At 44.9% G+C, this 24,864-nt stretch overlaps 2 protein-coding genes across 3 annotated transcripts; one reads left to right on the forward strand and one right to left on the reverse strand.

Annotated features, from left to right (window-relative positions):
• On the forward strand, nucleotides 1-1,062 carry LOC108387891 (olfactory receptor 1E5-like). The gene has a single exon (XM_037022814.2). The coding sequence runs from the start codon at nucleotides 75-77 to the stop codon at nucleotides 1,017-1,019; it is 945 nt and encodes a 314-aa protein (XP_036878709.2). The 5' UTR covers nucleotides 1-74; the 3' UTR covers nucleotides 1,020-1,062.
• A 662-nt stretch (nucleotides 1,063-1,724) lies between these two features.
• OR1R1 (olfactory receptor family 1 subfamily R member 1) lies at nucleotides 1,725-6,797 on the reverse strand. 2 transcript variants are annotated; one of them, XR_005062510.2, is made up of 3 exons: nucleotides 5,833-6,797; nucleotides 4,847-4,932; nucleotides 1,725-1,889 (listed from the first exon to the last, which is right to left on the reverse strand). XR_005062510.2 is itself a non-coding variant. In XM_037022846.2 (3 exons), exons 1-3 carry the CDS (start codon nucleotides 6,795-6,797, stop codon nucleotides 1,876-1,878), a joined length of 1,041 nt encoding a protein of 346 aa, XP_036878741.1. In that variant the 3' UTR covers nucleotides 1,725-1,875. The 2 variants fall into 2 exon arrangements, 1 of the variants encoding a protein (XP_036878741.1); XM_037022846.2 differs by having other exon boundaries at nucleotides 5,857-6,797.
• Between the last annotated feature and the right edge of the window lie 18,067 nt (nucleotides 6,798-24,864).

The following is a 24,864-nucleotide window of genomic DNA, read 5'->3' on the forward strand; positions in this document are numbered from 1 at the left end:
GTGTATATACATAGAGTTCTATTTTCATACAAATTATTCTTAATTTTTAAAAGGTATAACAAAGCAACATAAAAATGGGAAACCAAACTGTCATCTCAGAGTTTCTCCTGCTGGGCCTGCCCATCAGGCCAGAGCAGGCCAACCTATTCTATGCCCTGTTCCTGGCCATGTATGTTACCACCGTCTTGGGGAACCTCCTCATCATCATCCTCATCCGCCTGGACTCCCACCTCCACATGCCCATGTATTTGTTCCTCAGCAATTTGTCCTTCTCTGACCTCTGTTTTTCCTCGGTCACGATGCCCACTTTCCTGCACAACATGCAGAGGCAGGTCCCATCCATCCCCTACGCTGCCTGCCTGACCCAAATGTACTTCTTCCTGCTTTTTGCAGACCTGGAGAGCTTCCTCCTCGTGGCCATGGCCTATGACCGCTATGTGGCCATCTGCTTCCCCCTGCACTACACCTCCATCATGAGCCCCAGGCTCTGTCTGTCCCTGGTGGGGCTGTCCTGGTTCCTGACCACTTTCATCTCCTTGTGGCACACCTTGCTCATGGCTCGGCTGTCTTTCTGTGCTGATAACCTGATCCCTCACTTTTTCTGTGACATGTCAGCTCTGCTAAAGTTGGCCTGCTCTGATATTCAGATAAATGAAATGGTGATAGTTATCTTGGGAGGGCTCGTCATTATTGTTCCATTCCTGTTAATCTTTTCATCTTACGCACGAATTGTGTCCTCCATCCTCAAGGTCCCTTCTGCCAGGGGCATCCGCAAGGCCTTCTCTACCTGTGGCTCCCACCTCTCTGTGGTGTCTCTCTTCTATGGGACAATCATTGGCCTCTACTTGTGTCCTTCAGCTGACAATTCTACTGCTCAGGACACTGTCATGGCTGTGATGTACACAGTGGTGACCCCCATGCTGAACCCCTTCATCTACAGCCTGAGGAACAGAGACATGCAGGGAGCCCTGGGCAGAGTCTTGTCAAAGTGGGTGATTCAGCTTTCTCTGGGACAGTGACCCTAAAGATTAAAGTATGCTTTCAAATAGTCGGTGTAATACTGACAATGATTACTATTCAGAAAAACCTAGAAGCACCAGGCGTGGCACTGCTAATGCAGCCCTGACAGCACTTCCAGGGAGTGTCTTCCCCCATGGCACATGGGGCAGGTTCATTGTGTCCCTGGATTTACTTCTGTATCTCACATGCAATGCAAGACAAGGACTGACATGTAGTGGACACTCAGTGATTGTTACTCAATGTCAAATAAATCCCACCTAACCTTGGTGTGTACTGCACCCAGAGAATGTATAGTGGTTCCCAATTCTCTAAGAAATTAATCCGAACTTCTCAGCCATTTTAACGCTTTGCATCTGTCAAACATATCTATCTGGGAAGAATTTCTTCCGATTTATTATGTACATGCACTTGTTATTTTTTATTATCAAGGATCATCATTTCTCCCCTTGCTAACCTATTCAGTTCCTAATTTTCTTTTCAGGTATTGATTGATCAAACTATTAAAATGATCTCCTTTAACAGTACCAATCATTAGTCAGTTAATGACAAATTACTTATTTTGATAATATTTCTATTTTGGATGAGAATTCCTCTTTTGAATTAAAGCATATAATATGAAATGGACCATAGAATTATGTTATGAATTGATTAACTTGCAGCCAGTAAAATGGTGACCTGTATATAGCCTAAAATAACACAAATAGTGACAGAAGGATTACAATCTATTTAGGATCCCCAGGTATATATTTTCTCCTCGGAAATACAGTGCCGAAATTAGTCGATGCTTGCTTTATGTCTTTTCTTGCAAGGGTCTTGAAGACAGATGCCTTCTCATCTCTGCAATGCCTCATTCAGTCAGTGCCTTGTATCTGCAAGATGTAGAATAAATAGCTATTGATTTGATTGACTACATTTTCATATGTTTCTTAAAATGAATTTGTCTCAAAAAACCTTATCTTTTAAAAGAAGTCTTCCTAATGATGCCAACTTTGATTTCATTTCTTTAAAAGCTTTTACTATGAAAATAATTATTCCTGGGAAATATCCAACAAAGAAGGAAAGTGGAATGTGAGGATCTTTCATAGTTCTGTTCCCCCCTAGAAAGGTAGTTAAAAGTTGGGGCATATTCTTCCACGTATTTTCTATGCATATGCTAACTTTATATATAAGAAATAAATAGGACTCGATTATGCATCCCATTTTGTCATTGTTACCAAGTAAAATACATATTGAATTCATCATTTCAAATAAGGGAATGTAACTCTTTTGGACATATATAGTGTTTTGTTGAATCGATACATTTACCATAACTTAAAGAACCTATTCTTGATAGTCATTTAAGGTTGTTTTCAGGGTTTTTTAAAATTATTATTTTGAATAATGCTTCAATTTTATCTCCTGGTCCCTATGTTTTCCTGTGGTCTTGTGCTGTGTCTCTATGAACACATTCTTAGAAGTAGCTATACTAGATCAAAGGATGTGAACATTTTATAATTGGGTAGAAATTGCCAAACTGCCTCCAAAGAATCCTAGCGAGGTAAACTCCCTTCAAAAGGAAACGAGAGTGGCGGTTTCTTCATGATGTTCCCAACGTGTCCCTCCTGTTTCCATATCCAAAGTATGATATTTTACTATTTTTGGATTGAATTTCTATGTGTATCAGTGAGGTCACAAACATCTCTTCAGATTGACCACTTCTCCTTTGGTGTGCTATTTATGTATGTCCTTTGCTTTGAGTCACCTTTCTTTTTTCTTACTGGATAGTGTCACTTTATCCATTGTGTAGGTGACATTTCCCTCAGTTTGTTATTCATCTTTTGACTGCTAGTGGTGTCTTTTTTCTCTTACTGAAGACTAAATTTCAAAGTAGACAAATAAGTGGATTTTTATTTCATGATATATTTTTGTTCTTTGACATGCTTGGAAAAGCCTTTTCTATTTGAAAATTACATATTCCCATTCATTTTTATAGTCCTAGTGCAGTTTTAGTTTTTTTGTATCTCTGTCTTTTGACGGACCTGAAGTTTGGTTTCAGGGCGATTACTGTCTTTCTCTTCTCCCCTTCCCCAGAATGTCAGTTGTTCCCATTTTCACTGATGTAAAATAACTGCCTTTACAATGTACTAAGTGTTCATGTGTGCCTGGCTCTGTTTCTGGACTCCATTATGTTGAGATCCTCCTATTTAGCTACTAGTACTACATGAGATATACCTTCATAATAGCAGATTTTAAATATCTTGTGGGACAAACCTACTCAATATTCTTATCTTCCAAAGTTTCCTGACACATTTATTCTTTCAGATATGCTTCAGATCTGTTTTGTTAAATTCCAATTAAAAAACTGTTGGGAAATTAACTGGAGTTACGCTTAATTGTTACATTGATTTATGAAGTAGAATAGCCTGTTTATACAGTTATCTTACCAACTTTCAATAAGGAATAGTTTTCTATTCAAGTTTTCTTTTCTTAGATGAATTATGCAGATTAATTTGATGCCTGTGTATTACTTTCTACATTTAGTCCTGGGTATTTTACATTTAAAAAAAATATTGTAGGGGGAGGTCCTGTTTTTGGATAGGTAATTTTTTGTACACAGAAGAGTTATTGGCTCTTTGCATATCAATTTTGTAACAGTCCACCTTATTAAGTTATCTTACTGTTTTCTAATAAGGATTTTCATTAAATATCTTGGGCATTGGAAGTATACAATCCAAGGTAATATAAATGCTGATAAGATTGCATACTCCTTTCAAATACATAGTTCTGTTCATCTTTCACTTTTCCAATTGTGTTGCATACCACTCAAGAATAGTGTAAGATAACAGTGTTTCTAAAGAGGGTTTAGAGGTTAATATGGTGCCCTGCTCTTTGTCCCCCAACAACCAGGTGAGGGAATTATGATAGACTCTTCCAAATAGTTTTGAGTATTGGAGGGCATAGTAAGCTTTCCCGACTGGTCAGGTGGTACTCTGGGGGGAGGCACTTTGCAGAAGAGCTCACGATTACATGGGCAACCAAATCATGGCAGTGCTGGCCTGGCAGAGTCTAAGGTTCCACCTCTACCTCCACATGCACACAAACACGAATCTTCTCAACCACCTTGGGCTATGATGACCTGAAAAGGTTTTACATGCAGGGGCGGAGTCCCAACAGTAGCTAGGAGTTGAGAGCCAGTGGGTCCCCTGAGGCTATCAGGATAAGGCTATCAGAACCCCAAGAAGCAGCTAAGGTCAGAACCCAAAACAGATGGAAGACAAGGCTGAATCTAAGAGAATCAGCAGAACCAGTGAGGCCTGAGGAGGCCATCAGCTCCCTTCCCCCACAAAAAGTCAAATATTGTTCAGGCTGAGATGTCAGGTTCCATCAACAGTGGACATTTGCAGAGACACGCCTCTCGCTGTCGAGAGGATATATAAGCCTCAAGAAATTAGAAAAAGCCTAACAAAATCAACACAAAGACAATAGGAGGAAGGAATTAATAAATATGAAAGTGAAAATTAGTGGAATTGAAAACCAAGAAATAAAGTAATAATAACTAAATGTTTGTTCTTTGGAAATATTAATAACAACAGATAAAAGGCTGGCATGTAACACAAGAGAAAAAAGAGAAAAGGCCTAAGTAAAGAACTTCAGGAGTGAAAAAGGAGCAAAATTAGCAGCTGAAGAGGCAAGTGAAAGAACTCACAAGGATACTATATACTTTAAAGAAAAAAAAAAAAGAAAATGCAGGCAAAATTACATTTTAGGAATTTATATGCTATGAAACTTTGCTTACTATGATGAAAATATTGAATAGACTACAAGTTATTGAGGAAGATGAACTTACTCTTTTGACTCTGGAAAAGCTGCTTGATTTCTCTAAGCCTGTTTCTGCTCTTACACAATGAAAGAATGGCATCCTTCTCCTGGAACCTGTGAAGTATGAACAAGAGCACTAAGGACAGAGCCTGGTGCATAATAATTCCTAACTGTTATATTTTATTATGTTTATTACAAGGATATCATTACACCACTGTAATAGTGAAACACTGGAAAACCATAAATGTTTATCAATAAGGGAATGGTTAAACTGTGGAAAATCACTATAAGGATTCTACAGAATGAGGTTAAAAACGTAGAAATTCTTATTTGTAATGGTAAGAAAAGATTTCCTAAATGGATTGTTTCATGGAAAAGGGAAACTGCAGAACAATATGTAGAAAATGATATAATTTGTGTTTAAAAACCAGAGAGAGAAGGTACTGACCTGACAACTGGGATAGAGTAAAGGTGGGATGGGGTGACAGTCAAGGACAATTGTAACTTTTTCTCAATTTTTAAAATTTGTACCATGTAAATGGAGGATATGGTAGCTGAGGAACAGAATTAAAAAAATTTTTTAAGTACTTTAAAAAAAGCCAGATCTTTCCTGAAGTTTCTAGGAAAGGAGTCTGCAGAGGTATGGGCTTCACTGCAGCATATCCAGAAAATCCTCTCTGAAAACCTCTCTCAGACCGCAGTCCCCTCCATCTACTACACTGCTGGCGCCGCTCTCTCCCTTCTCCTTCCCAGTAGTTACCAGACCCATCCCCTACCCGTGTGTTCCGGAATTCAGAAACAGCCTCTGTTTCAAATATTCCGACAATACGGAACCGAATTTAGCGTATCGCTCTGTACCCATCCGTATGGGTAAACATTTTGTCACGTTTGCTTCAGGCCTAATTTTTAATTTAACAAGAAATAAGACGCTGTGGGATCAAAATTTCCAGTATTTTTGAAAGTTAAAACAAAACAGGTGGGGGTCTTTCATAATCGTTATTATTATTGAAATACCAGTGAATCCAGACCAGCCCTTACACCTCTTGGGGTGCAGCCTTCCATCTGAGGCCCCTTTTCAGGGCGCCCTTGACCTCCTTGTTGCGAAGGCTGTAGATAAAAGGGTTCAAGGTCGGCGTGACCACCGCATAGACCATGCTGGCCCCGCGGTCGTAGCTGGCCGAGTAGGCAGACGACGGCCGGAAATAGACGGAGAGGACCGAGCCGAAGAAGAGCGACACCGCCACCAGGTGGGCCCCGCAGGTGGAGAAGGCGCGGCGCCGGCCCCCCGCCGAGCGCACGCCCAGCACGGCAGCGAGGATGCGCGCGTACGACAGGGACACGAGCAGCAGCGGGGTCAGCACCACGGCCAGGCCCTCGGAAAAGATGGCGGCCTCCGCGGCCGACGTGTCCGAGGTCGCCAAGCTCAGCATCACCATCATGTCACAGAAGAAGTGGCGCACCAGGGCGCGGCGCGGGTAGCGCAGCGCGGAGATGAGCAGGGTGTGCAGCAGCGCGTGCAGGTGCGCCACGGCCCAGGACGCGCCGACCAGCGCGGCGCAGCGCCCCGGCGTCACCAGCGCGCCGTAGCGCAGGGGGCGGCAGACGGCGGCCGCGCGGTCGTAGGACATGGCCGCCAGGAGGTAGCTCTCCGTGATGCCCAGGGCCACGAAGAAGTACATCTGGGCAAAGCAGTCCTGGAAGGACACGGCCTGGCCCAGGCGGAGCAGGCCGGCCAGCAGCCTGGGTACCGTGACGGTGGCGAAGCAGATGTCCACGAGGCCCAGGTGGCCCAAGAAGTAATACATGGGGGAGCGGAGGGCCCTGTCGGTCCTCACCACCACCACCATGCTCAGGTTGCCCAGGGCGTTGAGCAGGTAGACGCCAAGGATGAGCAGGAACAGCAGCGGGTGGAGGTCGGTTCCGTCCATCAAGCCCAGGAGGAGGAACTCTGGGGCGGATGTGAGGTTGGTCGGGGCCATGGCCCGGCCGGGCAGGTGGGGATGCTGGGGGGAGAGAGGGGCAGCGGGCCTAAGTTCTGGCGTCTCTGGTGTACCTCTCCATGTTGAGGTTCCGTGTCATAGTTTTAAATTTCTGCATACTGAAATGGCTTGAAAACCAAATTGCCCACCCAATAATCCTAAATTTTATGAAGAAACTGAATTCCAGGAAGAGTGTTCTGTGGGAGTGGGTAGTCTCAAGCTTTGAAGTAGATCAGACCTGATTTTGAGTCCTAACTCTACCTACCACTCTGGTGGTGTGACCTCTCTCAGCTTCAATTTCTTCAAGTGATGAAAATTCGAGCAGCTGCTCCTGGAGTTCGTTGTGAGGATAAAGTGGATAATAAGTTTAAAGTACTTACCACAGTGCCCTGCCCTCAAACCTGTTATCTTGTGAGCTATTATCTCACTGTCGCTCAAACAAGTAGTTAGAGGCAAAACTGGGATGCAGGCCATCTGAATACCAATCGGAAGTTCTTAATAAAACACTTTATAGCATTTTCCACTCATTTATTTACCACATATTATGTGCTAGCTCAGAAATTGGCAGGCCTTTTTTCTGTAAAGGATTATATTATATATATTTTAGGCTTGTGGGCAATATGGTCTTTGTTGCCACTACTCTACTGTTGTATCAACTAAACAGCCATTGATAATATATAAATGAATGGCCATGGCTGTTTTCCAATAAGACTATTTACAAAAACAGGTGGAGGGCCAGATTTGGCCTGTGAGACATAGTCTGCTGACCCCTGTGGTAGGTACTGTGGGGAATAGGGAGATGAGGGAGTCTTAGCTTCTGCCTGTGAACAGTTTGATCTGGAGCAGCTTGCAGAGTGTTTTGGAAGTAAATTATTCTGCCAAGAGGAGTTTGGGGAGAATTTAAAGATGCAGTGAAATTTGAATTGGGTCTTGGGGAACGAATAAGGTTTCACCCCACAGACATTTTGTAGTGTGAGACCAGGAGGGCATCAAAGAGACACAGGGAAGGGACTGAGCTTGTTGGTAGAGGAGGCACGGAATCAAGACGGTGAAACACCCACATACGGTATTAGGACAGACTTTGTCTTTACTCTGACCTCAGTCAACAGCAAACTTCAGTTTCTCGGTTAACCTAGTGACTTCAGTTACCTAAGAAGGCATTCATTTTGTCCTCCGCTCAATCTCTTCCTTAAGACCCATTCTTTTCTCCCATTGCTCCAGTTTCTAGAAATGTCCTATCACTAGCCTGGCCCATCCCTGCTGTCTCAGACCCCCGGAAGTGGGCTGAGTCAGTTCTTAGCAGGGAAGCTCCTTACGGGAAGGAGCTGTGTCCCACTATCCTGCCCAGGACCTGGACACAAAATTTACCTAATTAATATTTGCTGAATGAAGCTTTCTAAAGAGCAATTAGAGAAAATGGAAGTGAAGGGAGGGTGAAATAGATGGGATGATGGGCAAATGTCTGTGTCCACTCCTGTCTCTTCCCAGAAGAGCCCCAAATAGAGCCTATGTTTTAATTTTCTGCCTCTCTGTCACCAATTGGCTGTCCCAGGGAAATCATCTGCTTAAGCCAATCCCACCCCCCACCCATTGCCCCAATGTAGAGCCAGTGTTCAAGAGCCAGGATCTTGGCACCTGTCTGGTACATCCTCCTTTGGGGAGCAGGATTCTCCCCTGTAGAACCCCTACCCTCCTGCCCCACCTCCAAGCGGGCAGCCATGTGATAGTCACGTGAGGGAGAGGAAAGGGCACTGGCTTTAGATTCAGAGCCGCCTGGGTTTCAATCCTGATTGTCTGTGTGTGTACATATGGACTTATCTTTGTTTCATCTTCTCTGTCCTCATCTATAAAATGGGAATATTGATTATTCCCCTCTTAATGGCTGCTGTCCAGGTTAGATGGGGTAATGTATGTGGAAGCATGTAGCAGAGAATGGATGCTCAGTAGACGTTAGCTCCCTTTCCGTCAATTCTGGAGGCTTCTCCCTGTTCTGTGACTGAGGCCATCCAGTCTACTGCTTGGAGAGCTGTGGTTATTTAAATATGTTTTTCTTCCTTTTGGCTACTGGCGGCTACACACCAGATCCATTTTCTCTGCAGCTTTTCATATAATGTTTGAATAAGTCCATTCTGGGTCTACTAAGTCTTCTTTCTTTGTACCCAAACATCCCTGGGGCCTTAGATTCTTTCTTATAGGACCTAATTTCCAGGTCCTTTCCCATTCTGGTCTGCTCTGTCAACGTTTTTCTTAACAGGAATTGGTCCACACTGCTGTAGCTGCAGTTGGGTTGTGTGGATTCCCTGGGAGAAGTACAACAGCTCAGCCACACACTTCACACCTATTTGTTGTATGTCTGCTTTGGGTCAGTCAGGTGCTATGTTGATCTCTAGGATTTGCCCTTGACCTCCAGCCCTGCACAATGTGATAAATGCTACCCTAACAATCTGAACAAAGTAGGAGGGATTTCCTCTGGTTGGCTAATCAGGGGAAGAATCCAAAGAAGAGGTAGGGTTTGGACAGTATTAGAATGAGTAGATCACCAGACAGAGATGTCAGAGTGGGAAGGGCTTTCAGGCAGGGAGGAGAGACTGTGAAGGCAGAGGAAGATGTTTTGTGGCTAGGGAGAGCTCACACGTGGCCTGTGTAAGGCAGAGTGGAGCAGGATGGGGAAGGGGAGAGGGCACAGGCCAGAAGACAGCAGGGGAATGCTGGGTTCTCACCTGAAGGGCAGCAGGCCAGGCCTCAGCACTGTCTGCAGAGTCTGTGGGCCAGTCTCCCTCCTGGCCGGAGGTCCCTGGCCTTGAGGTCAGATGCGTTGTCATCCATCTTCACTCAGAGACTTTGGCCTGTTCCTGGGGGCTGGGACAGCAGCCTTAGAGAGAGAAAGCCAGAGCTGTAAGGGCCCTGGATTCCTGAGCCATGTGCTCCCCCTCGTCTGGCCAGTCTCCCCATTGCCCATCAGAATACAGAACAAACTGCTTGGCCTGGACCCAAGGCTTCTCAGCATGCTTCCAACATTTCTCTCCAGTCAGAGCTCCAGCTGCTCCCACGTGCTTCCCTTCTACACCCCAGCCAGGCCAGCCTTGTCCCTGTCCCTTGCTTGCACCCTTCTCTCCTGTGAATTTCCTGCATGCTGTTCTCTCCCTGAGATGCTCTCCCCAATTCCAGCCCACCTCCTCCAAGAAACCCCACCTCCTTTCTTGGTTTCTCCAGCCCACATGAATGCTGGCCTCCCATATGACTTGTAACCCTCATTTGGACCTTGACTCTCTTTGCTGGGATTAAAGTAACTTTTTCTGCGTGATGCTCATCTTTCCCACGAGATGACAAGCCTTCTAATGTCAGATATTTAGTTGTCTGCTCCTATCTGGCCCTAGGCCTGACCCAGGCTTTGTCTTAACTCTCCTGGCAGTCAGGGAAGACTCCACAGAGGAGGTGGCATTTGGGCAGTGCCAGCTGGAGGGACAAGGCAGTCACTGGATAGACAGAAGTGGAAGGGAATTTCTGAAAGAGGGAAGAGAATGTACAATGACAGAGAAACCTCACAGAAGTTATCTAACCTTTTTGAGGCATATACATTTAGCAAATAGATGTTTAATAAGTGTCAATTTCCTCCCCAAGCAGCCCCTAAATACTTTCGGTGATGGGCTGCATTTGTGTTGGCTCCGCCTGAGATGCCTGGCACAGGACTGGTCTCCCTGGTCAACAGCTGAGCTGCTGTTGTTGACTCGGAACTCTCCCTGAGGCCCAGGCATGGCAGGCATTTGCTTTGAAATGGATGGGAAGCATTAACTTAAGGTCACAGCATGAGGCAGAAATACTTCTGAACAGAAACCCTATCTCCCAGGCAGCTTGCTGCCCTAAATCCTATGCAGAAAAAGTCGCCTTTGTAGCGAACACTCTGATGCACCAAGACACAGAGGTACACCAGAGACACACCCACACACCACAGGACAGGAGTATGTGCACAGCCATGCATGGACACCCGTTTATGGTCATTTACACACTTGTACACAAGTCCATCCACAGACATTCATGCCACATACATAGAAGACCCTAACACAGACAACCCCCCTCCCCCCACCAATACACACACATGCCAGAGACGTCAGGAGACTCCCTGGGCTCTCCCAGGCAAGCAGGCTCTACACGCAAACACCACCACCTTCCTCCTTACCCACTCTTGCCCCAGGTCTCCATCTGCCTTCACAGAGTGGGAGTGAGCAGTGGCAGACGGGATGCCGTGGCTGCCCCAGCACTCCCAGTCCTGGGGGTTTCTGTCCAGTTCCTTGGCTCCAGTCTCTTTCTGGTCAGCCCAGATTCTTGTCTCCATGCTGTCCCAAAGACCTTTCTCTTCAGCCACAGTTTTAACCCAAGACGAGCCCTTTCTAGTCCAAGGGCTTCCTCCCCTCCTCTGCTTGCTTCTGCCAACTTCTCAATTCATTTCTCTTTAGGATTTACTTACGCATGTAAAGCAATCTAACCTGTTGTATCTACTCTGTGCCAGGCAGGTACCTGCAGCAGACAGGGGAGGCCTTCAGAGCTGAAGAAGACATTGTCAAAGAGTTCATCCTCCTCTCTTGGTATCAGGCAATTGGCAATGATTCTAGGTTCTCATCTCGCCCACCACCTGTGTCACAATGGGAAGCAAGGCCCAGAGAGCACTGTGCGTGAAGTCATCCAGGCATTTGGGGACAGAGGCAGGATTTGAATCCAGGTTGCATCCTACCTATGGCTCCGTCTGCCACACGTTGGCGGCTGCTTCTTACCACTCTCCCTCGTCCACTTGATTTACCTGCTTCCTTTCTGCCCTTGAGTATTCCCCTCCCTGTCAGCAAGCCTCCTGCCTGACGCCTCACCTGTGTGCACGACTGTCTCTGCCCTCCACGCCACATACCTAGAGGCTGATCTGCTTTCAGCAGGCCAGGAATTAAGGCAGGTGTGCCGAGAGGAAGATGTACTGTGACAGCCAAAGGCAGGAGGAGTGGCAGGTCGCCTGGGAGCGCAGGGTCGCCACTAATTACTTTACCAGGAAGCCTCATGGAGAGCCTTGGTGGCCTCTGCATCTGCTGGCCCCGTGAGGACCCTCCATCCTCAGCCAAGCACAGTTTCCTCTCTCCTACCCGGCTGGAGAGACTGAGTGGGAGAGAGGGAACCAAGGGCTCTGGGAACCCAGAAGAGGGGTACACACCCCTCAGCATGGGGACCATTCCTCAGTGTGCTGCCCACCTGTGCTGGCCCATGGGGCCCTGAGGATGCTGTCTCTCCTCTGCCTCCTCTAAGAGCCCTCTAATGGTCTGAGAGGGGCAGGGCTCTTGAACAGCACACAGCCAGGAGACCCTTGGCTGTACCTGTGCTGAGTTGCAACCATCGCTCCTAAGGCTGCGCCCTCGTGGTGATTCCTCTGCTCAGGGAAGAGCTCTTTCTTCTGTTCCCACTGTGAAGAGAACAGCAAAGTGGAGAAGGAGCCCTAGATGGCCATTTTTTTAGCATGGGCCCCAAAAGTCCTTCCCTGAGCTCAGGTCCTCCTCAGCCCCAAAGGTCCTACCTACCCCAGATGTCGAGGGAAGGAGGAGCAGCTGGGGTGGCTGGCAGATGCGCCCTAGGACAGCAGGATCAGGGCACTTGTATTTTGCTGCTCTTGATGGACTTCCGGGGTCCTGCCACCTGTCACCCCACAGCCCAGTGGAGGTGCCAGGGTCTCAGCCCTGCCAGCTGGTGCCAGGGCAAGATGATTACTGTTGCTCCTTGTTCCAAAGCCTTTTACCTGCCCTGTCTTCTTTGCCAGCCTGGCCAAGAAGCCACCTTTCTGCATCTGGAGGGACTGACCTAATTCCCAGGCTGTTCAGTTGCTCCTGAGGGTTTTCTCTCTATCTATCTATCTCCCTCTCTGTCTCCTTCTGCCCTTCCTCCACCTCGCTTGCCTTTTACCACTCGGAGAACTGGCGGCCACATCCCAAGGGAAGAGCCTCTCCAGCTCCACTATTCATTCATTTGAAAATGTTGCTCAGCATCCATGGGGCACTGACCTTGCTGGCCCCCAAGAGTGTCAGAGAAGTCTTGGAATGAGTGAGGTATTCAAGTCTGAGCAGCTGTGGGACCCCTAGGCAAACCTCTTCTCCCCTCTGGGTCTCATTTCCTCATCAGTTCATTGAGGGGGTGACGTGACAGAAGCTGATGATCCCTTCTGGCTGGAGGTTGGGCCATCCTGGAGATGTGGCTGAATTGCTAATGCTCAGGTCTGGGAGAGAAGACCAGGTACGGACCCTACAGTGCTGGGCAGTAAGTGCCTGAGGGGGCTGCACTCAAGCCCTGGTGTTCAGGGAGGAAGTGGTATTTAAATGGAGCAGAAGAACGGAGGAGTTGGTGTGTGGGCGGGCAGTGTGGGCAGATCAAGGTGTGGAGAGGCACAGATTATGCAGAAGAGCCACAGGGAATTACAAGGGAGGGGAAAGGTTGCCTGCACAAGTGCCCAGGGAGGGAGAAGGTCCTTGCATCCACTTCCCTGGTACTCAGGCCTCGTCCTGCCCTGAAGAGCTGTGAGACCTTGGGGAAGCTACTAGAATTTTCTGTACCTGAGTGTCTCACCTCTAAAATGGGTAAATGGTAGAACCTGCTTCATAGGGATGGTGCGAGCACCAGATGAGTTACCAAAGGTAAAGCCCTTAGAACAGTGCCGAGCGCAGCGACCAGTAGGTCTGTGCTGGCTGTCACTTACTGCCCCTCCCCCTTCCTACGTGGGCTTGGTGTCAGGCCTTTTCCTTCACCCTCCTGACCTGGGTTTCTTTTGAGTACACTCCCTACCTCTCTAGCTTTAATGAGTGCCTTTCTTGTCTGACCTGTTCGTAAATTCCTTGTGAGAGTCAGGAATCCTCCCCAATCTGGGCTGAGGTTTCACCTACTGCACAGGGAGAGACCTCCCAGATGCAGCTGCCTGGCAACAGGTATAGATACCAGACCTGCCAAAACTGACTGGTTCCAACTAGGAGGAGACGTTGGCCCTGACTTCACCTAAAAGTACATTATATGCTCATTAGCATACTAAGTGCCATGACAGTTCCAAGGCAGACCATCTAAGGACAAAAAGAGAGCGTCACCCTATTTCACAGAAATCCCCCCTCTCTATTCCAAGAAGACCCCACCTGACCAGATAAATATTCCATCCTTTGCTTAAACTCCAGCTATGAGACCACCCCACCCCGAACTGTACCACACTGCTCATCTCTGGAGCACACCTGCACCCGCTCCTTGAGTGAGTACTTTGCTTTATTGAAGGGCTCTTTGCTTGTGCCTGCTCGACCTGCTTGTGAATTCTTTCTGGATCAGAGTCAAGAACCCTCCTGAGGCTGAGATTTCCCAGGATTGGATTCCCAAAAACACAACTTCTAGAACTTCTCCAACTTTACCACGCATACCCCATGTGTGGATCTGAAATGCAGATTTTGATTTCATGCATCTAGGAAGGGCCCATGACTCTGAATTTCCAACATGCTTTCACATAATGCAGAACTAGAAGTTTGTCATGGCAGGGAAATGTCAAGTTTCAGTGAGAAGAAACAAACTGTTGTTTAGATGTCCTACCCAAAGTGTGGTCCACAGAATAGTAGTATTGGCATTACCTGGGGCTTCTTAGAAATGCAGAATCTCAGGCCCCACCCCAAATCTGCTGACTCAGAATCTGCTTTTTAATAAGAATCTCAAGTTCTTTGCATACACATTAAAATAACACTGGTCTAGCCTAGGATATCTCTTATTCTGCAGGAGGCAAAGTTTAGCAATCTTCCCAAATGATTTAGTGCTTTAGGAGTTATAACTGGATGGCTGTCTCTCCTTAGAGAAACTAAGAGAACAAGAACTTTAAAAATGATTTTCCACCTGACTTTATTAAAAATGAATTTTCCATCTGACTTTATGTTCAAGTACACCCCCCCACCTATTTTTTAAAGATTTCCTTTTGTACAGATGACAAATTATTAGGAAATATATAAAGAAATACTCTAAGCTGGGATTAACATGCTCATTTTGGGTAACATTTGAAGATGCACTAATCACATAGAATAAGAAACTTGAAATGACAGAACAGGAGCTGTGCTACATGAACTTAGGCCTTTCTGGGCAGAGCACATTTTCCAAAATATCACAACTAACCTGGAGCCATGTCAGTGAAATTTGTTTTGCAGGCCCAAGCTGAAGCGATGACTCTGTAGAGTGGTTTTGAGCTGACGGATAAGCAGGGCATGTGTATTAGTCAGGGTCTGCAGAGAACAGAACCATTGTCTATCTATATCTGTCTATCTCTTTATCTAACTATTGTAGGGACCAAGGGCATGCTTCCCCTAGTTGTGCCATTGTAACATTCAGATTATTTTGAGCTGAAAATCATCAAGGCCCAAAAGACTCATAAAGATACTTTGACACCCCGCAACCCCAGCCCTGCAACTGCATAAAAAGAATTTTGGTGGAGAAACTGTTCCCAGAGAAACACTCACTGTAGACAGCTATATTATAATGTAAGCTAGGGCTGATGGCCCGGAGGGATGTGGCTAAGTCTCTTAACATTTCTCTATGTGCCCCATTGTTTCTTTTGGCCCAGCAGGTGTTTTGTTTACCAAACATTTACTCTACAAATTCCTGTGAGATACTTCTCTTTTCCTTTGAAGTCTCAGATCCCTATTCCTCTTCTCCTTGGTCTAGGATGACAATATACCTCACTGTCCCAGACTCTTTGGACCCATGTCTGTGGCTCCCCAGTATTTATATAATTAAACTGTTTATTTCTCTCATTAGTCTGTCTTATGTCAATCGGATTCTTAGACCAGGTAGGAGAACCTCGAGGGGTAGAGGAAATTTCTTCCTCCCTAACACTATCTACCACTTAACATCTCTCTTACGTGTATACAGATAAATACTGATCATGGGACTTCCCAACCTCCATAATCAAATGAGCCAATTTCTTATAACAAATCAATCTCTCTGTTTCTCTGGACAGTGAGTGGTCATGGGGCAGACATATACGGTTAGGAAGGCTGAGAAATCCTATAATCTGCGGTCTGCAAAGTGGAGACCCAGGAAAATCAGTGGTGTAGTTCAGCTCAAATCCAAAGGCCTTTTTAATGTCTGCAGCATCTGTGGTGATAGACCCCCTTTTATTCTTTGCATTGGTTATTTTGGGCCTTCTTTTTTTTTTTCTTGATAAGGCTTGCCAGAGTTTATCAATTTTATTAGCCTTATCCAAGAATGACTGTTAGCATTTGAAGTTCAGAACAAGCCTCCCCAAAAGGAGACTTTGTCATATGCCACTTTGTTGTATGGACTCTTGAGCTGAAGGCAGTCCAGACATTGTGTGCTCAGGAGAGGCTTTTACCCCTTGCTTAACTATGTAGAAATATGTGAATTGGGATCTTTCCCAAAATTCACTAGAGATAAGGTTTGAGATAGAGCAGGGAAATGAGACAAGGATCACGCCATTGTAAAATCTACTTAGCCTGCAAAAAAGGCCCAGTTTATTCTGTAACTTAATCTGTATGCTCTTCCTCCTTTTAATTTTACGCCTTAAGTAACTTTGTGACCAGGACAGGAGATAGACCACCTATGAGTAAATGAACTGATATGGATAAAGAATGCTGAGATCTGCATCAGCACAGAAACCTAAATAATCCTATTCTTAGGACAAAACCTCAAAGGAATTATGAATCACCTGTCTGTGAGGTTGAAGGCACTTGGGGGGAGGGGGGAGCACATCAGACACTGATGACGTGTCAAAGTCCCCGGCTGCTGCCCCCTTCCAACCTGAAAAATGTGCCTTAGGCTAGCCAATCCTCGCACCTCTGTAAATCTAAGCTCTGCCTCCTCCTACCTTCTTTAAAACCTCGCTGCCTGTCTACTTTTGCACGACTTCCCCAGCCTCCATTCCCATAGACTAGGGAACCTCACCCGGGGCGTTCAAATAAACTACCTGGCCCTTTGTTGCCTCTCTTCACCTACTTATTTCTGCTAAAATTTATCTTACATTTGGTGCAGAAACCCAGGAAGGAGCGTGAGCATGGGGCCCCGACCAGCCACCGGCGGCCCTGCCCCCTCCTTCCCTGACTCGGGACCTCAGCCTGCTCTCCATTGCGTAGACTATTTTCTGGTGTGTCCCTCAGTTTCCCCTGGTCTGTTTCCCTTCCTAACTCTGTTTCACCTGGTCCATCCGAAATTGTATATACGTCCAGGTTTGGGCATCCAGCCTATCCGTTGTGGGTATCCAGGATACCCACCCCTGGCCCTGCGTTCGGGGAGACGTCCCTCACCCAGGCTCCCAGGCTGTCTCCCCTGACTTGGTGCACTTGGGACACTGGGCGCTCCTCTCAGCGGGATTGGTTGAGAAGTGGCGCAGACATGGGGAACCAGCCCTCAAAAGTGGAGGCTCAGACCCCACTGCGGTGTCTCATTTCTAATTTGGCTACCCTACGTTTGTCCCGGGAAGTTCGCAAACGGAAGTTAGTCTTTCTTTGCTCTGAGACTGGGCCTCAGTATCCCTTAGACAATAAATTTCACTGGCCCCCTGAGAGAACTTTCAATTTTGGCCTCCTCACTGACTTAATTAATTATTGCCACTGGAGCGGAGAGTATAGAGTGAAATCCCATATATGCAGGCTTTTTGGACTTTGTGTTCCTGCCCAGACGTTTACGTTAAGTGTTCAATGACTCAGGTTCTCCTACCCTGATCTCCAGTCAGAGATTGTCAGTCTCTTACTCTGCCCAGTCCTTCCTTTTCAGATCCGCCAGAAGACCTCAGTCGCCCGCCTCCCTCAGCTTGCAATCCCCTCCCCCTCTCTCCACCATCTTTAAGTCCTTTGTCTTCACACCTGTCACCACCATCTTAAAGTCCTACATTCTCAACCATGCCGTCATCCTGCTCTCATCTTCCAGTGGCTGCACCACCCCCTCCCCCTCTCCTTCCACCTTCACCGCCCTTTTCCTCTACCGGAACAGGCTCCTCCCACCCTCTGGTTCCAGAAGCCGCGGACAGGAAGCTGAGGAGAGGGAAGACAATTGGATATCAGTGACTCAAGTCTTTATATCAGTTTGTCTGTCTGTGTATATGTTTTTGTGTGGGGGGTGTTGCTGACTGTAGTCGTTGTGTCTCAGTTTGTATGTTTGTGTGTCTAGGTGTGTAAATGAAAAATATTTTCTATCTCCAGATGGTATTAATAAAAATTGATTTAAAAACAAGTGCTTGTGAAAATTAGGCATTCTAAAACTTCCAGAAAATCTGATAAAAAATGTTAAGCATTAATGCTAATTTGAGTTTGGCTGAGGCGGGCATGTCCTTGTGGTTATCAGATGCCTAAGTTTACCTAAGGTCATTTAAGTTGATTTTATCTGCTAAATCTTTTAAAAATAAAATGCTTAAAGGCTTGGCTTTGTCTACTATTCAGTAAAGGTCTTGTAAGTAATCTAGCATAGTTGTTAGGAATGAGTGAACTAAATAAGTGTGGCAAGTGAACACCTTTTTAATTGTGTGTTACAGTGTGTATACCTATCTACGGCCTAGAAATCTTTATAGTCTCTAATTGTTTATCAAAGCAGTTTCTCATGCTTAAAGTCTCAATGAGTTGTCAGAGTATTTAAGAAAATGAGATCTTAATATTAAAAAGACTAAAAGCTAAAGTTTGCTAACAACTGTGTAACCTTCTTTATTTGCCTTTGAAGTATTTTGTTGTCATTCTGGTTAAATAGATAAGTATTGCTTCATAGCAACCTATAATCCTATTTAAGCAAGTGCCTTAAAACTTATAACAGCTTCCCAAAATCAAATTCAAAAAGGTACTTTTACCTCTAGTTAACTCTGATATTTTCCAGAGGGCCCCTGGAACATGTCAGAAGAACTTTTTCTCATTGGAGAAAATATTTGGCTAATTTAGCTTACTTATCTGATATATAATTACCTGCTTAATTACCTAGAAAACACTGTCAAAAACAATAATGCTAAACTTTGTTACTGAATGTTTTGTATTACAGAAATATCAGAATTTCCTTATGTCAACTGTCTTACAGTAAGCTCTCATTGGATCTTTAACCATTGTCATTTGTAAGTCTTTTGTCATTTATAGTCACTGTTTTATTACTCCTAAACTAGCAAAAAACTAGATTTCAGCAGAACAGGCATTAGTTACATAAAATTAAGTAAACTAAAGAAGATGATTTTGTGGCTTTTTGTTTCAAATGTTGCTGATAAAGTGTTTTAAGCTTTTTCTCTTAAGCTGACAACAGTTTAGTAAATGACTGCCTTTATAAGCATAATTGAAACTTTATCTTTCTCTCTACCTGATCCCTCCAGAATTAAAAGAAAAACCTCTCAGTGACTATTTTTATATTTCATGGCAGTATGTTTATTTGCACAAGTTCAATAAGAATCTGCTTTCCTTGTAAGAAAACCAATTAGAAATACTAGTTATATTACCAGAGCTTTAACTGGAACATCATACCTGAGAGACATGTGCATAAACTCAGATATAAACAGCTTTAAAGAACTAAAGTCGACTTTATAAAGCCAACAGAGCCCCTTAAAAGAACTAGCCTGGTACCTTGCTTACAAAGTTCACAGCAGCCTTACCAGTGAGTAAAGAAAGTCACTTCCTGGCAAGTGCAAGAACCTGAAGATGTCTTGGAAACCTCAAGAAGAAAAGAATTCACCCAGATCTACAAGTACTGCAGGCAAAACCTGATGGCAAGTCTGGCTTGGCTGTCTGGCCTCAAGAGGCCTTTAAAAGTTCAATCTGAAATTCCTTACAAAAAGTTCCAGCAAAGCACATTTAAAAGAGCCTATGTAATCAATTGCTCTTCTTGCTACACTGATGCAAATAATTAAGCCAAGTGTTAATTATTTTCTTAACCTAGTTACTTCTAATAAAAATGAGAGTGATTTTAGAAAAAAGTATTGTTTCAATAATGCAGTCTTATCTATAGTAAATCCTAATAGTAGTCATTGAGATATAAACTCAATCCAGAATTTTAGTTTCCCCATGATACCTGGCTATGATTCTCAATTAGACTCTTCATATTTCTAGTCTCATATTCAGCCATGCATTCTTAATCTCATCAAGTTTGTCCTTCCAGAATAGAAGTGCCAACCTTCTGAGGCCCTCTCAACTGACTAGTGATAAAAACCTAGCTGCACCCTTTATTGAGCCCCTTCTCAGCATGAAGCAGCTGGAGCGGCCGTCGCCCCTTTTCCCTGGCAGCAGCTACAGTCTCTATCCGTAGAAGAGAAAAATGAGACAGAGACCATGTGCTTAGACAAAATAAAGTGAGAGCCTCTGGAGAAGCAAGGCAAGATATTTGCAGTCAGAGCAATGTAACTACATGCTACGAACCCCTCCCCACCCCCCGCCACAATGCCCCTTGTCAGCCAAAAGTAGCCAGATCAAGTCGTAGCCCATTATAACCAAAAGGCTGGAATATAAGGTTGAAGGCACTGGGGAGAGGGGTGAACACATCAGACACTGATGATGTGCCAAAGTCCCCGGCTGCTGCCCCCTCCCAACCTGAAAAATGTGCCCCTTGGGCTAGCCAATCCTCGCACCGCTGTAAATCTAAGCTCTGCTTCCCCCTACCTTCTTTAAAAACTCGCTTCCTGTCCACTTTTGCATGACTTCCCCAGCCTCCATTTCCATAGACTAGGGAACCTCACCCGGGGTGTTCAAATAAACTACCTGGCCCTTTGTTGCTGCTCTTCGCCTGCTTATTTCAGCTAAAATTTATCTTACACTGGCTATATCATGTCTTATGCTGTCCCTTATCTAAAGGCCCTGTAAAACCCTAATCCCTAAACCTTTAAGTGCACCTCCTCACTGAGGTCACCTGCACTCCCATCTGTGTACTGTCTTATATCAAATACATTTTCCTGTTGTATAATCCAATTGCACTTGTCTCTGAATTCTTTTCAATGAAAAAGATACAAACTCTTTGACCTCCATCTCCAGTGGTAAATGTCTCTGTCACTTCGCTATTTCATTCAGCTTTCTAGTCTTAACACAATCCTTTTCTCTCTTCCTGTTTTATTTCAGACCAGTAGGGAAGTAGAGGTTCTCAGGACATAAACTCAGTTCAGTGCTTTGTGGCTCCCCAAAATCCTGGGGTGCCAGCGCTGCAATTCCCACACAGTGCAGATCAAGCAGACATTGGATGCCAGGTGACCCTGGCTTCAGGAGTTGGGAAGGGATTTGCTCTGTGCAGAACAGTTCAATGGACTTTCCTTTCCTCCCTGTTCTTCCTTGCTCTCTACTGCCTGCATAGCTACTGACATTTGCTTCTACTCTTGGGTTAATGAATTCCTTTCTTGCTGGCACTTGTTAGACTTGATTGAGAATTCTTTCTTCATCAGAGTCAAGAATCCTCCCCCCATCTAAGTGGAGGTTTTACCCGATGCACAGGGAAAGACCTCCCCAGACACAGTTGCCAGGCTACATTTTTATCTGAATGACCCATCTGTGTAGCAGTGCAAACATCTAATTAGTAAACATCTGCTCTTTATTGTGCTGCTAAGTGCCCTTCTCCCCTTTGACGTCCCAGACCCCAATCCCATTCCTGAGCTCTGGATGGCATGTATCTCATATTAACCTTTCTGTCTTTGAACCTCTCATGTATGTGGTGTTCTCATACATACAATATTGAATTCTATTTTCTCCTGTTAATTTGTGTGGGTAAAATTGTAATATTTCCAGACTATCTTACCTGGCTATAGTGCATCTGCATATCAACAGGCATTCCTCAGGCATAGAGACAAGTTCATCTCCGTATCATTGGGTAATTACCTGGGCAACCAAGGGCTTATCTGAACCTGAGAGGTGAGGGGAGGGCTGGTTTTGCTTCTGCTGAAGCAAGAAAGAGAGATGGTCCAGGACTGCAATTTGTAAGCAATAAACAAATTTTAAACTTTATTTCTCCCTTTGGCTGATTTTGGTTTTAGAGGTATTTTCTCCCGGGATTTCCTCTCCCCAGAGCTACAATATGTCTCATGTCCATTTGATTCTTAGACCAGAAGCAAAACTTTGAAGAGTAGAGAAAAACTTTTCTTCCCCAACACTTTGTTGATCTCTTGTAATTCTTTCCTATTTTATTAATTTTAGCTCATATCTTTATTATTTCCTTTGCTCTTTCTTTGAGTTTAATTTGCTTTTTTGTTTTAGACTTCTTCAGGTGGGTGCTTGGTTAATTGATTTTGAGAGATTTTCTTCTCTCCACTATGCATGTAACTGCTATTGACAAGCTAGAAGGTCCTAGAGAAAAAGGATTAGAGTTTAGAGTTACTGAAACCCCTTGTTTTGGGTTGGGATCCAGCAAGGCTGCATTTTTACAGTAAAGGGTGAACGAAAATTTCACAGGCCCCTGCAGAAACATAGTATAAGAAAATAGTAATTTATCCTCCATTTTTCCATGGTCCCAAGCACATAAGCCTGTGAGAATTATGCCTGGGCTTGCCTGGGTTTACCCTGCCTTGTTTCTAAACATTCCAACCCTCCCCCAAGGCAACAGGCCCAGTGGATCTGCCACAATAAAAGGCACAACTCTCTGCACCACGCTGCTGCTGCTCTCTCTCTCTCTCTCCCCACCCCCCTCTGGGGGCAGCCACTTTCTCTTTCAGATAATAAAATCTCTTGCGTGGGCCTGTATCTCCTGAGTCGTTCTGGGTAAGGAGGGTCACAGCGAGATACCCTTTCACATAGCATGGCTCCAAACTACCTCAGGCCCTGAAATAGAATTGGGGGTGATCCTGAACTTGTAGACTCTCAGTCTCTCAGCTTCTCCCTCTGACATCAGTGAAGGGCTCCAGGACAAAGGCCTGGATGGGCTCATCTCTGTGGGACCCTGTCCTGGCAGCTTTTTGCTTTATTGGCTCTATAATGCCTTCAAGAATACATTTTAAAATATTTTTGTTCAACTTTTGTAATTGTCATCAGTGGGAGGCTTATTCCAACTGGTCTAGCCTGCCGTTGCAGTGAGAAGTGGAAGCCCATCTGAATCCTCCTTTGCAGGTGAACTGACACTTCCTTCTCCCCTACACTTATTTTAAAAGCCTGTAGACTATACTTTTTGATCCCAATGACTTGAAATTTCATAATGATTGCTTTGGTGTAAGTTCGGGGAGAGGAAATCCCAGGGCAAAATGCTTCTAAAACCGGAATCAGTCAAAGGGAGAAATAAAGTTTAAAATCCATTTAACGCTTACAAACTGCAATCCGGGGCTCTTTCTCTCTCCTGCTCTGGCAGAAGGAAAAACTAGCCCTCCCCCTCACTCTCAAGTATAGATAAGCCCCCCACTTCCCCCTCCATTGCCCAGGTAATTACCCATTGATATGGAGATGAACTCTCCACCCCTGAGGAATGATGCAAATGCACTAAAGCCATACTTCTTCCACCTCTGAATGCCTATTGATATGCAGATACACTAAAAACAGGCAAGATATTCTGGAAATATTACAGTTTTACCCACACTTGGGGTAGATCTATTTTTACCTATTGTAAGTTTATGGAAACAAAAAAGAAAGATTACCTTGATGAGCCCTGCCGCCTTCCATTTTCTTTGTTCTCTCTCTCTAGGGAACTTTTATCAGATACTAAAACTTCTGGTCATCTTTTAAAATTTCTTTCTCTTCTCTTCTCATCAATTTTTATTTTTCCTCTACTTTCTGGGAAAATTCCTCAACTTTATGTTCCAATCCTATTGATTTAAATGAATTTCTGTGATATTTTTTGTTTTCAAGAACTCTTTTCTGTTATCTAACTGTTCCTTTTTATGGTATCTTGCTCTTATTTCATAGATTAAAAATATCCTGTTTGCCAAGGATGGTTTTTATATTTTCTTCTGCTCCCCATGTTACTTCTTTTGGTCTGTCTCACCCCGTCCCCTCTTCACTCTCACTCTGGTCTTGTGGTTGCTCTCTCACTTGATTTGGCTGTCATCATTTTTTAAGGGAGGGTAACTTCAGGGAGAGGAAATCCCGGGACAAAATACCTCTAAAACCAAAATCAGTCAAAGGGAGAAATAAAGTTTAAAACCCCTGTATTGCTTACAAACTGCAGTCCGTGCTCTCTTTCCTGCTCCAGCAGAAGCAAAACCAGCCCTTCCCCTCACCTCTCAGGTTCAGATAAGCCCTCAGTTGCCCAGGTAATTACCTACTTAAATGGAGATGAACCTTTCTCCACCCCTGAGAATGCCTACTGATATGCAGATGCACTAAAGCCAGGCAAGATATTCTGGAAATATTACAATTTTACCCACAGGGAGACACCCTAAAAAAGACAACAGGAAGTTCTGTGAAAGATGAGGCTTGCGGACCAGTAGATGTGACTGGACTATTTAATTGGTTGGCATGTGAATGTCTTTTATCTTGTCCTTGTTAGTTTCCTGAGAAAGAAACTCTTCAATGGCTTGCAGGTACTTATATCTTTCCCCTGAACTTACTTCCTATCTAAATCAGCACCATGCCACTCTTCTCCCCTCCTTTCCCTCCTTTCTTCCTTCCCTCCTTACCTCATTCCTTCTTTCCTTCCTAAGACTCCAGCTGTCTTCTGGATTCCATAGTCCCTTGCCTGCCTTTTAGGGACATTTCACTCCTTTTGTGAAGAATGGGGAAAACCTTTTTCTTGAGTCCATTTGAGGATAAGGCCAAAACAGAGAAAGGCAGTTCTGAGAAGCAGACAAACTGAGTCCTGGAGACTTTGATCCCCTGGGCCACTGAGAAGCTTTCTCCTCATGGTGGCAAGATGGCAGCTACAGCCCCTCTTCCTCTCTAGTCTCTTTGGAGACAAGGAACTTTTCCTCAACATGGCTCAGCATGAGGTCTGGAATTCACCCTGGTTGGACCAGCTCAGGTCAATGCTGTAGCACAGGAGCTCAGCTCCTGGCGGGTTCACTCTGGAATCTGCGAGACCAAAAAAACAACAACAGAGTGTTTAAGAGAGGGTTCACACCAAGCTTTATTCTTGCAGCCTCAGGCAGAGCACTGAAATCATATCCACCAAAAGGGTACCTGGCAGTTTTCCTTTGACAGCATAGATAATAGTGGCTTGTCGCCAG

This window comes from Manis javanica, chromosome 4, assembly GCF_040802235.1.
Source record: "Manis javanica isolate MJ-LG chromosome 4, MJ_LKY, whole genome shotgun sequence".
In the NCBI taxonomy this organism is placed as follows: Eukaryota; Metazoa; Chordata; class Mammalia; order Pholidota; family Manidae; genus Manis; species Manis javanica.